The 16,051-nt window shown below is 41.4% G+C and overlaps 1 protein-coding gene and 1 long non-coding RNA gene across 4 annotated transcripts in view; one reads left to right on the top strand and one right to left on the bottom strand.

Annotated features, from left to right (window-relative positions):
* Positions 1 to 16,051, top strand: part of LOC127443757 (uncharacterized) — a 600,892-nt gene that overhangs the window by 155,249 nt on the left and 429,592 nt on the right. The window lies entirely within an intron of this gene.
* Positions 1 to 16,051, bottom strand: part of lonrf2 (LON peptidase N-terminal domain and ring finger 2) — a 76,514-nt gene that overhangs the window by 27,479 nt on the left and 32,984 nt on the right. For all 3 annotated transcript variants that reach the window (XM_051702483.1, XM_051702484.1, XM_051702485.1), the window contains 6 exons: positions 5,510 to 5,671; positions 5,166 to 5,337; positions 4,887 to 4,989; positions 4,693 to 4,807; positions 4,318 to 4,439; positions 727 to 885 (listed from right to left, as the gene is read on the bottom strand). In XM_051702483.1, the coding sequence (XP_051558443.1) occupies positions 727 to 885; positions 4,318 to 4,439; positions 4,693 to 4,807; positions 4,887 to 4,989; positions 5,166 to 5,337; positions 5,510 to 5,671 (833 nt within the window). The remainder of the gene's footprint in view (positions 1 to 726; positions 886 to 4,317; positions 4,440 to 4,692; positions 4,808 to 4,886; positions 4,990 to 5,165; positions 5,338 to 5,509; positions 5,672 to 16,051) is intronic.

The following is a 16,051-nucleotide window of genomic DNA, read 5'->3' as shown; positions in this document are numbered from 1 at the left end:
GCAAAGGAACTGTTATTGAAAGTTTGGGCAGTTAAAAACACTATTGGACTCTATCGCAAAATCGTGGGTTATATGTCATGACAGTTTGATTTTGAGTTTATGGTGCTGCTGTGCTTGAGTGAACAGTTTAATATATTCAGATGTTGGATGTGCATTATGTGTAAACCCTGAAATGTATTTTTAAAATGTTGTGGAGCTTGTTCATTCTCTTCTGATTAAGTATCAAAATATGGCTGTACTTGAGGGGCTGCACGATGTTAGCCAATCATAACAGTGGCCGTTTATGTTGCAGTTTAAAAGAGGTGCTTAGGCCAAAACCAGGCATTTCAAACAGAGGGCCAGAGACAAGTTGGAAAATTATCTTATATTACTAAATTATGACTGTTTTGGTGCAAAAAAAATTTAAAAAATAAAAAATAAATAAATAACATTATCACTGGACCTCAGGGAATATAATAAAATTATATAAAAAATAAAAAATAAAATAAAGTTTGTCATGACCCCTTTAATTTCATTTCACAGGTTTTTAAACATCAACCAGGTGCTGCTTCAAAAGTGGGCCATCACGAAGAGTTCAAGCTCTTGTAAAAAAAAGTTTAGTTACTAAATAAAAAACTTCTAATTTAGCGAATGTATTCAAGTTTTGAACTTCAATACCATACAAGGCTTCCATTTTTAAAGAGCACATGAATGTAGAATCAAATAGATTCATTCTAGGTCTCTTACCCCTTTAGTTCATCAGCAATGCACATGCCAAACTGCTTTGTTCCTGTTTCCATGGATCTGCGAATCATAAGCCTGTATCGAGGCTCAAAGACATGCAGTGGGCAGGGAATGGTAGGAAATGCCATGGTGCACACGAAGATGGGCACTTCCAGATTCAAGCTGCAATGAAAAAAAAAAATTATAATTAATATCTGGACATTAAAGTCAAGAGAAAATATTAAATCAATGTAACCAATACAGAACAACTGCAACTCAGTTACCCTAATAGCTATGTGATAAATCATAATCTATTCTGGGTATAAAAAAGATTTTAGTAATTTGCCAAAGCACAAAGGCCTCATTTATAAAACGCACATATGATTAGATTTGATCCAAAATTCCATGGATTTGATCCTACCTCAAAAGTCAAGAAAAAAATCAGGATTTATAAAACGCAATAGTAAGTGGAAGAGAATAGCGGGAATGGAATGTGCATGTCTTGGTTTATACGGAGTATGATTACCATGTAGTCTATGCATTAGTGTTGACACAATACCATAATCATATCTTACAATACAATACCAGCTGAAGTATCATGATATCAAGTAGTACCACAATTAGGGCTGAGCTTATGGCAAATATAAAAAAATATATGGCAATATATATCTCAATAATTATGTATTTGTTCTGATAAAAAAAAAAAAGAATAAAAATCACTTTAAGCCATTTTAGAGGCACCATAATTTCAAATAAAAAAAACATTTTAGCAAAGTATATTCAAAATGTTTAATGCATGAAGTGAAAAATTAGTCAAAATAACGAAGGCATCCACAATTTTTCAATGAATGAACACAAGGAAGAATTATATTTCATTGTTTTCATTTACTGTATATGCACCCATATATATCATACAAAGCAGCCTAATTAAAAAAAACATTATTTGACTACATATATTTTTACTAAAACATTTTGTGAAAAAACAAAAATATTGTGCAAAAACTACAACTTTATGTTTTTGGAACATAGTTGAACAATGTTACTGAATTATTACTGCGTGTATAGCTTTATAAAATTCAATTTATAAATAAATATATTATTGAATAATTATTACTATTATTTAAAGATTTTATTTGTTTTATACAGTTTATTTGTAATTTTTTTTCACCTGGAGCTTTTATTTTGATGGAACAAGTTCACTGGACAATCATCTCTTTAATTTCTGTAATACTGTGTCTTTTTTGAAGATCTGTTTAAAAACTTGTAGCGGTTACACACTTTATAATTGCTTGAATGTGTGAACTGCAGCACTTTGCTTATAAATGTACATAGACTGCTCTTAGAGCGCCAAGAACAACAGGAGCCCTGTGCATGCACAAAGAACAGCACGTCACCCGTTCACTCTGAAGCGCACACAGACCAGATATTCGTTTAATTAAATCACAGCCTTTTGTAGTTTAATGCTGACATAGGACCATATTGCGTTTCTGATGTTATTTTGATTATTTGTGCAGTCCTGAAGGACGTGTAATGAGTCTGGCACCAACAATCATCCATGCGGTTATCTAATCAGTCAATTGTGTGGCAGCAGTGCAGTGAATAAAATCATGCAGATATGGGTCAAGTGCTTCAGTTAATGTTCACATGAACCATCAGAATGGGGAAAAAAATGTGATCTCAGTGATTTGGACCATGGCATGATTGTTGGTGCCAGATGGGCTGGTTTGACTATTTCTGTAACTGCTGATCTCCTGGGATTTTCATGCACAACAGTCTCTAGACTTTACTCCAAATGGTGCCAAAAAAAAATAAAATAAAAAAATTAAAAAAAAAATTAAGTGAGCGGCAGTTCTGTGGACAGAAATGCCTTGTTGATGAGAGAGGTCAACAGAGAATGGCCAGAATGGTTCGAACTGACAGTCTACAGTAACTCAGATAACCACTCTGTACAACTGTGGTGAGAAGAATAGCATCTCAGAATGCTATCCCAAGATGTGTGTTGGCGCTGTTTTGGCAGCACGAGGGGGACCTACACAATATTAGGCAGGTTGTTTTAATGTTGTGGCTGATCGGTGTTAACGGCAGGTAATTCCAAAGGGTTCACATACTTTTTCTTGTCACTGTATACAATATTTAAAAATTTAAAAATATTATATAATTAATAATATACCACACATACAACATTACTTACGATACTACCGAACACTATTCCACCATTTTAAAAAAATACAGGTGGCACTGCCAGTATTTCGAAGCTTTAATACTGCGATACTACTATAGTGCCGGTATACTGTTCGACCCTACTATGCATTTTTTATTAGATGTAGAAGAGCATGTAAACTTCTTTTTGGAATTAAGGTTTAACAATATGGACCTTGATTGAAGAATGGTGTGCATTTACAGTAGGGATGTCAATTTTCAAACATTTGCATAATCGATCGTCGTGGAAATTAACAATCAATTAATCATTAACGTTTATATTGCAAAACGCACGTGGAGGACTCCAAATAATATGTGCTTGTAGCCTAATGTTTATATATAATATAAATTAATAAACTTAAGAAATGGAAGTATTGGCAGTATTGTGGAATATTTCAGACCTTTGGATTTATTTTTTTCATGGAAATTAAGTGAAATAATAGCACGCTGTGTAAACACAGTACATAACATACCGCTTCTCCGGTGATGGAGAGATGTCAGCTGAATGTGCTTTTCCATCGATCGCTGACATAATTGTAGTTTGGGATGAAACAAGGAGATCAACCATGCTTGTTGTCATGTTGTACTTTAACACACTATCATGGTGTGTGCAGAAAACAAGTGTTCATTTATAGAGAAACGCTCCAACACTGTTGAACATCACTCTGATCTGTGCGGCTCTTCTTCCGTGAACTGGAGAAGACATGACATGCAGCGCCAAGCGCCTTCTAGCGAATAATGACTGTATAGACAGCCTTATCAATGTCTGCTGTGATGATTACAGAACACATTTGTCCTGAAATTAATTAATCGACGATCGATAAGCTTAAATCGATAAAATTATTAACGACAATTAATCGATTTTCGATTAATCATTAACATCCTTAATTTACAGAAAATTTGGTCAATGAATGGATTCATAATTTGTTATGAAAATGAATTATTGACAAGAAGTTGTTGAATAGTATATGAGCAGAAACCAGGAAATGGTAAGGCGCCCATGGCTGCACACACTTTTTTTTAGGGAACCTTACCAAGAGAAGAAATTAATGAATGAACGACTTGCGCATGCACTTTAATTGTATTCCGTCTCTCCCTAATAGAATATTTGTGGGCTTATGTAGGTGAAGTCCATGCACTCATATGTGCATGATTTCAAGATTTGCAATTTATGTAGTGTTTGTGAAGAAAATGTTTGTGAGTACCAGCTTTTTATAAATTGTTCAAAATTTACATTTATAAAGATGCATGTTGAATGATCCTAAAACATTTAGGAAATTGTTGTAGGATCATTCAACATGCATCTTTATAAATGACGCCCCAGGTGTGTTTAAAGATTGTACAGGGAACGATCAAACAGGGTATCATTATACAGCAAAATGGTTATGGAGACCACTATAACCAACACCAACTTACTTTGAAAGTTCTTTCATCTCTTCTTCATGCAATATTCTCCTTTCTGCCAGCTCTTCACACAGGTAGCGCTGCAATACTTCTTCCATTAGAAGAGTAATGTTGTACGCTCTAGTAGCCAGATACTGCAGAATAGAATCCAGTCAGATATTTGCATTTTGGATAAAAAAAATCATCTTCTCATTGACTAATGACTAAAACTAAATTCCCAAAAAAGAAATATCATTCAACAATGATTGCCTAGCTATAAGATAAAAGATTGTGCATGTGTTTGTGCAGAAAAAGGGTGTGTATACTTCGAGGAAAGAATAGTGTGTTGTGTATGATAATATCTGGTAGCAGTGCAAGGAGATTATGTCTGATTGTGTGTATGTTTACCTCAGATAGATTCTCCTTGCACAGGGGGCAGTTGGGGTTGTGGTCTAAGCAGCGCTCCAAACACTTGAGGCAGAAAGTGTGTCCACAGGGTGTGGTGACAGGTTCATAATACAGTCTGGGAAAGCAAATGAGTGAGGAAGGGGTTTGGGTCTCTAAAAAGTAAAGCCTTTAACAATAAATGTATCAACTTTTACCTCATGCAGAGAGAACACTCAAAGTCTGCACTGTCCAAAATCTGTGATAGGACCTGCCTTCCTCCGCAAAGAGTAGGGAAAAGTTTGGATGACGATGCCTCATCTGGGAGTGACATAAGGAGAAGTACAGAGAAACAGTGACTGTTTGTACAGCCAAAATCCATAGCTTATATTAGAACAAGTACAACAAAAATTCCTTTATAATATCCATTTAAAATAATCTTTCGTATCTTTTCTTCCCCTCTGAAGAAATAACGTATTTTGTCTACATTATTATACCTTCTTTAAGCTGTTTGCTGGGCGGCTCAAAGGCCTTAGCATCTTCAGTCCATTTCCTCTTCAAGACTGGCAGAACAGGAAGTGAAGATAAGCCAGAGTTGACAACATTTTCAGTTCGTTTTAATAAAGAGGAGCTCCCATCTTTGAATTTACTGCAACCGAATGTCAATTCCTAAAAAGGATGTACATTTATGTTTTTAGCATTTATGTTTTTCACCACCTATGCTGATTCTAAATTTGCCTTTTAAAAGTAAAGTGAGCCCTATTATTAACATTCAGTGTGATGTTATCTCATTTGTTGAATCTGTGCAATTGTTAGTGTTTTTGTGCACACATGCACTAACCTTGGAGCTGCCTGCTCTGGCTCCGTCTCTAGGAAGAGAAGTGTGCAGAGAACTGAGGAGGGATGAGGGTTTGATACGAGGTGAGGGGCAAGCCAAAAGGGGCTGCAGGGATTCGGCCAGACCATCATTCACAAACACTAAGGAGAACATGTCGCTTAGGATCTGCAGAGACACAAATGTGGCCATAAACAGTCAGGTCAGTGAGGTCACCTAACACTAACCACCATGAGAAGAATCTACCAGGGAATGGCATTTTGGTCAGTTTGTTTATTTGAGTACACAGAGTAAATGGACATGAAAATTTATGTATACAATATGTCAGATCCAGCTCCGTTCCTGCTTGGTGTCAGACTCCACTACTACGTGTTTCTGAGTGATGATGACTAAATGCAGCCGGTGCCAGCAAGACATCACTTCAGTCTATTACAATGGACTCCAGAGGATGAACTGATGCTGACTCCAACCATAAGACATGGGATAATTCATATGCCACTGCCTGAACCTTAGACTTAGGATAGACCTCACCGAAATGACCTGCCGGTTGAACTGTGATGCACCTTACTGATCTCTGCCTGCATCACCTTGGTCTAATGATGGACTACACTTTTAAAATGGAATACATAGACTATCAATTAATTGCCAACAAAAGCCTTCATCAGCCAACTAACAAGGACAACTGCATCTATGTGCACTTCTGCAGTTAATCCAGGATGGACTTCAAAGACATTAGTCATCATTCTTACAGTTCATTCAAAATCTTTGTTTAAACACTGGCCTTTAAAACTTACTTTAATTACTCATTTTAAACCATGACTTGCACTGCACATAACTAATATGCCCATTATATTCATGCTGTTTAGCCAGAAGGGAACTGGCCCCCACAATGAGCCTGGTTTCTCCCAAGGTTATTTTTCTCCATTAACCAACATCTTATGGAGTTTTGTGTTCTTTGCCACAGTTGTCTTCAGCTTGCTCACTGGGGTTTAAGCCCTTTTAGACGCGAAGCTGTCCGGTATAAGCGAAATGCAAACACCATTCCTCAGAATTTTCTGACTGAGGGACAAAGAACGCATCGCTCGCACCTCAAAAAAAGCCTGAGTCCGTAGTGCAGCCAGCTTACGCAATGTCTCATTACGTAACCGAGACGTTCCCTTACGATTCAGTTCACTTGACATTGCGTCACTAAGCTGACGCTATGGGGAACAGAGTCCCATCATGCCGCACTACACGACACAACCTTCACAGAGAGGAAACATGACGTAGCAGTCCCACGGGACGGCGACCAACATGAGTATGTTACCCTCATGGTGAGCCAGGAAGGGAATACTCAGAATATATGAACTATGGTCATATAGTATGAATTAACCCTTTCACGAACCTTGTCGGGAATTATGTTTATTTGTAATGAAAGTGCCTGTGACTTCTGGGAAATACAACGGTCTAAATGCAGGTGGTTGTGTAAAATGACAGGAAGCCAGCACTTAAAGAGGAGCATAAGTATATGTTTGGCCAACGAAATAGCAAGTGCTGTAGACAGAGGACTATCGATGAAAGAGACGTTACGACTAGGATGTAAAACATTGCGAATGTGTTTTGAGAAGACCATCCTGCTGCAAAACATATGTCTTGTAAGGACACATCGTTCGTGAAGAGGCCCTATGAAGAGGTGATGCCTCTAGTTCAGTGTTTTAACACCAATTGGGAAAGTCACACCCTGCAACTCTTAAGCCAGGGTGATCGCATCAACGATCCAGTGAGAAAGTCTTTGCTTGGAGATGGACATTCCTTTTGTGCATCCTCCATAGCACACAAAAAGCTGGTCAGACAGTCTGAATTGGTAGGTGCGCTCAATGTACGTGTGTAGCTCTCGCACAGGGCATAACAAATGCAAGGACCGCTCCTCATCCAAATTAAATGGAGGAGGGAAAAAGGCTTGAAGGTGAACCACCTGCGCTCTGAAGGGCGTGGTTAGAACCTTAGGCACATAGCCTCTCCTTGGGTTGACAGTGGCTTTTGAAAGACCTGGACCAAACTCTAGACATGAACTGTCAACTTACAGTGCTTGCAAATCGCCGAACCGTTTTACTGAGGCAAAAGCCAGCAGTAATGCGGTCTTAAGAGAAAGCACACACATTTGAACATAGTACAGAGGCTCGAAGGGGGGCCCCGTGAGGGCTTTAGGACCAAAGTTAGGTCCCAAGTTGGGACTGTAGCCGGGCGAGGGGGATTTAGCCACCTCGCTCCCCTAAGGAACTTTGATTAAATCATGTTTGCCTATTGAGGTGCTGGCTTCAGGTGCGTGATATGCAGATATAGTCGCCACATAAACTTTGAGCATTGATGGAGTGAGCCCCATGTCCAAATCGCACTTAAAGAAATGTACGAATTTCAGGTATGGGGCAGTTCACTGGGTCAGTTCACTGGTCTTTGCTGTGTGAAAAGCACCAATTAGTGAACACATTCCATTTCAGTGCATAAATGCGTCTCGTGGACAGTGCTCTAGCCTGTAAAATAGTGTTCATAACTGACTGAGCCAATTCTGGCTCGTCCGCTGTGCTCCGTTCAGAGGCCACACGTGTAGGCTTCACAGCTCTGGCTGGGGATGCCAAAACATGCCATGTTTTTGAGAGAGAAGGTCTCTCCTCAGTGGTATTTCCCATGGAGGCCCTTCCAGTACTTCTACCATCTCCAGAAACCAGGACTGATTGGGCCATTTTGGAGCATCCTTTATCCTTAATAACAGCAAATAAATGTTTCAGGTAAGTGTTCTCAGTCTTCGGACGCCTCTCTATTAGAATTTTTACACATTTCTCATGAGCAAAAGCTTCCATCTCACTGACATTCTTTGGTTTCTGTGATGCCACTGCTTCCTTGAAATCCCAACAAAGGTTTGCAATGGGATTTTAATAATGGACTGAAAGGGCCATTTAAGGACATTCCACGACCTATCCCTGAACCAGATTTCAGACAACTTGGATGTATCCTTGGTGTTACTGTCTTGCAGGAAAGTCCAGTGATCACTGAGCTTCAATTTACACACTGAAGGAATCACATTTTTCATGCCAAAATGGCCTGATACCTGAAAGAATCCATGGTGTCAGTCACATAGTCAGGATAGCTGTTTCCTGCAGCCGCAAAACACCCCCATAACAGGACCAACCCACCTCCATGCTTGTCTGTGGCGATGGTGTCGTTCTTGTCATCACCTTGTCATCTTACTCCAGACGTACTGCTGACCCATGGGTCTAAAACTAATTTTCAGTTTAGTGTCATACGTCTATAAAACCCTCTTTCAGGACACCACAGGTCTCTCCTAATTACTTCTTGAATATTCAATTCAACATTTCCCTTGAAGTTTTGCTTTCTTCCACATCCCAAGGAGGTTACTTTTGTACCATATTTAAAAAATGTATGAATGGTGCTGCCCACTTTGTCTATTGGAAATTGAAGTGCCTTGGAAATGTACTTTTAGCCATGACCTTTCTTGTGTAATGAAATAATCTCCTCTATTAGCTTTTGAGACAGCTTATTTTTAATTGCATTTTTTGCATAGAAATACATTTTTGCTTACAACGCTAAACTTAAATTTTAAAAGTTAAATAAGTGCCATTGCAGATTGATGACTTAATTTTGTTTTAAAATAATTACTTGTGAAGCCTTACATATTTAAGAAACAGCTACATGCAGTAGGGGTTGAATAATTATGACATGGCTGTATTTTAAAGAAATCCTGCTATTTAGAAATATTAGGTTATATATTCATATTATGACTTTGAATGTGTCACTCAACTGATATAGATGTAAAGTTTAAAAACTCTGGGTCATCAGAAAAGCTTACCTTTGTAAATCCTTATTGTCTTGGGGGGGATTGAATAATTCTGATTGCAACTGTATATATGCCACTACTGTTGTGTTGTCCAAACAAATCAGAATGTGGTGATTCACAATGTTGGAATGAAAAGCTGTCAAAGCTAGAACGACAGCCAGTAGCTCTACGTGGTTGACGTGCCATGCCCGTTTCACACCTGTCCAGGTGCCGAAAGTCGGTCGTTCATCACACACCACACCCCAACCTGTGTCGGATGCATCTGTGGTCAGCACTTTTCTTCTGAAAATTTGACCCAGCATTACACCCTGTTGGTAGAAGGCCGACGCTGTTCATGGTGCTAGAGCAGACAGACAGTGGCGAGTTACTGCGATGCGCATGCGCCCAGGGCTCCAGGCGCAATGTGGAACATCGCTTAAGCCAGTACTGGAGAGGTCTCATGTGTAACAGACCTAACGGTATGATGGCGGATGCTGCTGCCATTAAAACCAGCATTCTCTGAAATTATTTCAGTGGTAATGTTTTCCCAGTTTGAACTGAGACAGACACCAAAGAATGGTCTGTACGCACTCGTACATGAGGTGCACACGCATGCTCAAAGAGTCGAGACGAACTCCTAAAAATGAGATTTACTGGCTGGGGAAAAGTGTGCTATTCACCCAGTTGACATTCAGACCCAGATTTTTCAGATGGCAAAGCAACAAGTCTCTGTGTTTGCTCAGTAGTGCCTCTGATTGGCTAGTAATTACCAATCACCGAGGTAATTAAAAAACACTCACGCCATTAATCTTCAATAGGGCGAGCACCGCATCGATACATTTTGTGAACATGCAGGGAGCCAGAACAGACTGAAAGGAAGTATTTTAAATTGATTCACAGTTCCCCTGAACGCAAATCTGAAAAACCGCCTGCGACACGGTGCAATTGGTACATGAAGTACACGTCCTTCAGATCTATTGAGGCAAACAAGTTCTGAGAACGGATGTGTGATATGTTTCTGAGTTCATATTTTGAATGGGAGCACGCGATTCAAGCATCTCAGAACTAGAATGGGCCGAATCCCGTCGTCCTTCTCCAGAACGAAGAAATAATGGCTGTATATACCGCTGTGTGTGTCACAGTCTGGGAGAGTCTCTATCGCATTTTTTTGCGAGGAGACTGTGAATCTCTGTGTGCAACACCGGCAAATACTGTGGTCAGAGCACAGATTGCAAGAGCCGGTGAAGCGAGGTAGCTGGCGTACAAACTGAATCGTATGACAATGCTCGATCTTTTAAACACCCAGTCGGAGACGCTCATGAGCACTTGCCACACATTCGCGCAGCAGCACAGCAGGCTTATTAATTCGTCTGAAACAACCTCTATCATGTTCTTTGCGAGAAGATTGTGTATTTCGGCTCGTAATACCGGCGCGTCTTTGGAAGGAACCATGGAAGACAGAACTCCGTTGAAATGGAGCAATCGATGTGCAAATGGATTGTATGACCATGTTAGATTGTTTTTGGCATCCAATCGGAAATGCCTATAAGGGCTAGCCACGCATTCACGAATGTGACCGAGGGCGATTTGGTTTGTTCATTATATCATATAATGCGCTGCTCACCATTGGGAAGCATAATGTGTGGGCTTTGAAGTGGAAAAGAGCTCTTTATTGAGAAAGTGCGAGCGACTTGCGCATGTGCAACGAGCGCTGTACTCCTTTATACATTCTTTATTTGAATGTGAGACACAGAAGTAACATTTGAACAACGATATTCATTTCCCGACAAACAGCAGAATAGGAAGAGGGGAACAGCATTGTGTGTCTGTAATCGAGCCTTCTTCAGGACGGGTCCAGAAGGAACGGCGAGCTCTGCATTCCTGCATCATAGAGCTGTGCTAGTCAGGAACGCTTTAGCTGAGCGGGGTGGTTTCCCATCTGCGCAAGACTTGCGCTGAGGTGGCTGCCTACGTTTAGGCCAAGGCTTGCACGGCTTTACCGGCAGCTCAGCGGCGACTTTTGGATAAGCTGAGGCAGCAGGCATGGGGTTGTTAGCCGAGCGCTGGCCCGAGACAGAATGGGAGCGAGCCGGTTGTGATGAAGTACTGCTCCGTTTTGGCATAATATGTCTCATAGCCTGCGAGTATTGCTGAGCGGTGATATAGTGCTCGGCAAATCTATACATAGAGCTGCTGAAAAGACCGGCTGGAAACACCGGAGCATCAAAGAGAGCGGCTTTTTCTGCATCACGCATTTCAGTGAGCGTCAGTGATGAACCATGACCACCAGGTTGCCCACTGACTTGCCATTGGCCTGTGCAGTGACTTTAGTGGCCCGCAGCGCTAAGTCTGTAGCGGAGCTCTTTTAAACGTCTCTGGATTGCAGCCTTGCTCATCCATTTGCTTGAGGAGCTTAGCTTGGAAAACTTGGAGCACCGCCATCATGTGGAGTGCTGAACCAGCTTGGCCCGTCGCAAAGTATACTTTTCCAGCCAGTGCGGACGTTAGTCGACACGGCTTGGAAAGATGAATGGGGTGTGATTGCCATGCTCTGCTACACGTCGGGTACTTGTGGGGTAGAGATGTGCCGTTACCGCCTCTTCCAAAGGGGGTAGTTGGGCATAACCCTAGTCTTCCCCGTGGTCTACTTTTGTCAGGAGAATGGTATCGCTGTGCGAGCAAGCTGAATAGGGCGTGCGCCAGGATTTTGTCAGTTTGTTATGAACTTCCATGAAGAACGGGGTAGATCTGCGATAAGCAGTCATTGACGACATCTGGACTGCAGGAACCATTTATCAAGGTGAGAATTTTCAGGTTTCTCTAGAGACCACTCGAGACCAAGCTCTTCGACCGCCCTTGAAAGGATGCAAAGCATCTCCTTGTCAGTGGGGCATGCATGCTCCTCGCCCAGGGAAGGGACAGCAATGACCTCTATTGACCACTCTCCAGATGCAGCGAGAGACATAACATCATCCCCAGCATCAGAACCGATGAACATGACGAGGCCGTGCGTTCCTGCAGAGGGTCGATGCTCATCACGCACATACTTTATCGGCATAGATGCAGTACATGGAGATTGAGGGGCTCGCAGGGCGTGTGCCAGCATGAGGTCCACCTCAAATTCATCCTTCTCGACCTTGCGGCCCTGCCGTGCCTCTGTGTGATCCCTCGGGAGTCACAGAAGAGGCAGGTGGGAGGGCACAGTGGGCTGAATCGCTCCTCAGAATGAGAGCGATTTGCGAGTGAAGCATTGAGACTCATGCCCTCACAGTGAGGGCAGTCTGTCTCTATGAGAGCTGTCTCTGCATGGGCGTGGCCCAGACAGCGAACGCAGTTCTCATGCTGATCTTATGGCGGGATGTGCCCCTCGCATAAGGAACACTTACGGAATGACATCTTTTAAAGATGCAAACATGTAAGCGCCTCATATACAGCGAAGCGTCAAGCGGCGAGGCAGAGTAAATGTTTGCCGGAACATTGCAGGGGAGCGGAGAGTCTTCTCGTTGCCGTAAAGATCCCGCCCGCTGACTCGTGTATGTTGACAGCTAAGTAGTAGAGGGCTTCTAGATGAGAGATGAATCGCTGTCTTGAAGGAAGAAAGTTCTGGGAGGAATGGTGTTTGCGCACCCGCTTTTATACTGGACAGCTTTGCACCTAAAAGGGCAGGGCTTAAACACCATAGCCGGTTTCCGGGGATGCCATGCGAGAAGCAGACGTGTGAGACACGAGCTCTGCGAACTTTGCTAGTTTTTTAAATTATTTTCATGTTATAATCTGGTGAGATTCCATACACCCAATTACACACTTGCTCTTTGAGGTAAACATGGCAAAGAAGTCAAAATCCTCAGACTCTGGAGACATTAAAAGACACTTACATGTTCAAGCTGAGGCCTCTGATGGGACCGAGAGACGGGGACTCGATTTGGACGGCACGTCGGTAGATGAAATTCAGCATCAACTGTCCAACATGTCGGTGATGTTGACGAAGGTTGTTGCTGACTTGGAAGATCTCGCTGTAATACGTCGATCGATTACAGCGATGGAAACAAAATTCTCTAAGTTGTTTACAAGAGTGACAGAAGTTGAAAAACTAATCGATTATCTTGAGTCATCAGAAAGGGAATTATCCGCTAATCCGCCCGCATCCAAAACAGATTTAGAATTAATTTTGGAAAAACTGGAATATTTTGAAAATATGAGCCGAAGGAATAACATACGAATTGTTGGAATTCCTGAGCATGAAGAGGGCAGAGATATGGTGAAATTCCTGGACGAGCTCTTCCCTAGTCTGCTCGACATAACAGGCCATAAACTGGAAATCGAGGAAGCTCACAGAGTCCCGGCTCGCAGATCTGCTGAGGGAGACAGGCCCTGATCGATTTTGGCCAAATTTCTGAAATCATCCGATAAAGATCTCATGTTGCGCCAGGTGAGGAGCAAAGGAAAGCTTTCTTGGAAGAACCATAATATTTTCTTGTTCCCGGACTGCGAATTCAACAAGAGAGAAACGCGATCGGTTCAAGGAATGTAAGAAACTCTTACACCAGCAGATCACTTTTGCTCTGATGTTTCCGGCCAAACTAAGAATAGAAACGAAGAATGGTCGCAAAGTATTTACATGTCCAAAACAGGCACTCTCTTTCATAAATACATTGGAGTATGCCATTTGATGTTTCTTATATTAGTGGACTGACTCGCGGTTCAGGAACTCTATTATCTGAGGAAGCTGGGTGCCATTTTTGTTTCTTTTTGCATTGGCTCCGCCTAGTGGCTGGAGTTTGTTTTGTGGCATGACTCCAAGAAACTTTTGCATTGACGGAAGATCTTTTTTACACTGAAGTTTCCGGCCAGATCGAGAATGGACACTTTGGATGACCGCAAAATATCTACATGCTCACATGAAGGACGTCTTTTATAAAGTTGACTGGCTGAGTAAGTTATGGAGTATTTTTTTTTCTTTTTTTTTTTTTTTTTTTTTTGCGGCCTCCCAGTTAGTTTGGCTCTTGATCATCCGAGGAACCAGAATGCCGGTTTTGTTTTTCGTGCTGGCTCCGCCTAGCGGCAGGAGCTTGTTCTGTTGAATATCACTCCTTTGGAACGGCTGTGGATAAATCTGTTTGTTCTTTGTGCTTATGCCTCCTGCTGGCTGGAGTCTGTTTTGTTGAGTATTTTTATGGGACATTGGAATGATTATGTCATCCGCTGAACTCATGACAGCTGGCTCACTGAACAATTGCTTGTCTGTCCGAGGAAACTGAATGGCTTTATATCAGCTGGAGGTTATTTTGTGGAGGAACACACTTCGAGACGGTTCTGTGAATGAGTCTACATATTTTTTCTGTTATTCTGCCTGTTGGCTGGGGTCTGTTTTACAAAGTATTTTCTGTTAAGTAATTTTGCCTTACAAAATTTGTATAGAAGCACCGGAATTGAGCAATCCGATGGCAAAGTTGTCATGGGGGCTCTCGTAGGCGTACATGGACTCTTTGAGTTTTAAGGGATTGACGCCGGTCGGCGCTGTCGTGCGTGGGGTTAATGCGCACGTTTTTCTTTTTTCTGTTCGTTTTGTTCGGGGGGAAGTTCAGGGTGTGATTGTTGCATTAATGGGGAATGTGGTCTGTGTAATCTTGTTTTTGACACATAATTTATTTTTATTATATCAATATGTCAAATGTTAATATGAATAGGTTGTCTCTCTCCACATGGAATGTGAATGGGTTGGGGCACCCCATAAAAAGAAGGAAGGTTATTTCTTTTCTTAAACGTAAGAAATATGATATTGTGTTTCTTCAAGAAACGCATCTCTCCCCGCAGGAAGCTGAAAAATTTGGGAAGATATGGGGTGGACATGTTTTCTTTAGTGTTGGCTCAAGTAAGAGTAGGGGAGTCATTATATTGATTAATAAACATCTACATTTCAAATTTCTCAAACAGATTAAAGATAAAATAGGAAGAGTCATTATTGTTTTAGCTGAAATTCAGGGGCAAAGGTTGATTCTGGCTAATATTTATGTGCCTAATGCTGATGATCAGGGCTTTTTTATAGATCTTGAAGGGATGTTGCAAGCAGCTGGCACCCCTCATGATATAATTTTGGGAGGAGACTTTAATCTTTTGATGGACTCAGTCCTTGATCATAGTGAAGCAAAAGTGTGTAAGCCCCCTAGAGAAAAGGTGACACTTCACAGGATGTGTAAAAATCTTGGTCTTGCGGATATTTGGCGACTTTTGAACCCATCTGGTAGGGACTATACATTTTCGTCAGTCCATAAGATTTATTCTAGAAAAGATTTCTTTTTGCTATCTAAGTCCCTCATTTCATCTGTTGTTGATTGCTCAATTGGAAATATGTTAGTCTCAGATCATGCCCTGGTGAGTTTGGAGATGTTGCCACATACGGAGAAAAATAAATCATATAGTTGGTGCTTTAATGTATCCCTTCTGCAAAATCCTGATTTCCAACAAATGTTAAAGACCGAAATCAATGTTCATATGGAGACCAACTGGTCCTCATTATCCTCTGTGGGCGTGGCTTGGGAGACACTTAAGGTGGTTCTTATGGGTCGGATCATACAGTATGCCTCATTCACCAAAAAATCCAAAGCACGAGAACTTGTGGAGTTGGAGGAGAATATTAAAAGTGCAGAGGCAGAGCTGAAGTGCATAATGTCGTCTGATGGCCTCAGAGAATTGACTAGATTGAAATACAGATATAATGCTATTTCGTCACGGAAAGT

This window comes from Myxocyprinus asiaticus, chromosome 7 (assembly GCF_019703515.2).
Source record: "Myxocyprinus asiaticus isolate MX2 ecotype Aquarium Trade chromosome 7, UBuf_Myxa_2, whole genome shotgun sequence".
NCBI lineage: Eukaryota > Metazoa > Chordata > Actinopteri > Cypriniformes > Catostomidae > Myxocyprinus > Myxocyprinus asiaticus.
This window is presented reverse-complemented; position numbering and strand designations above follow the sequence as displayed.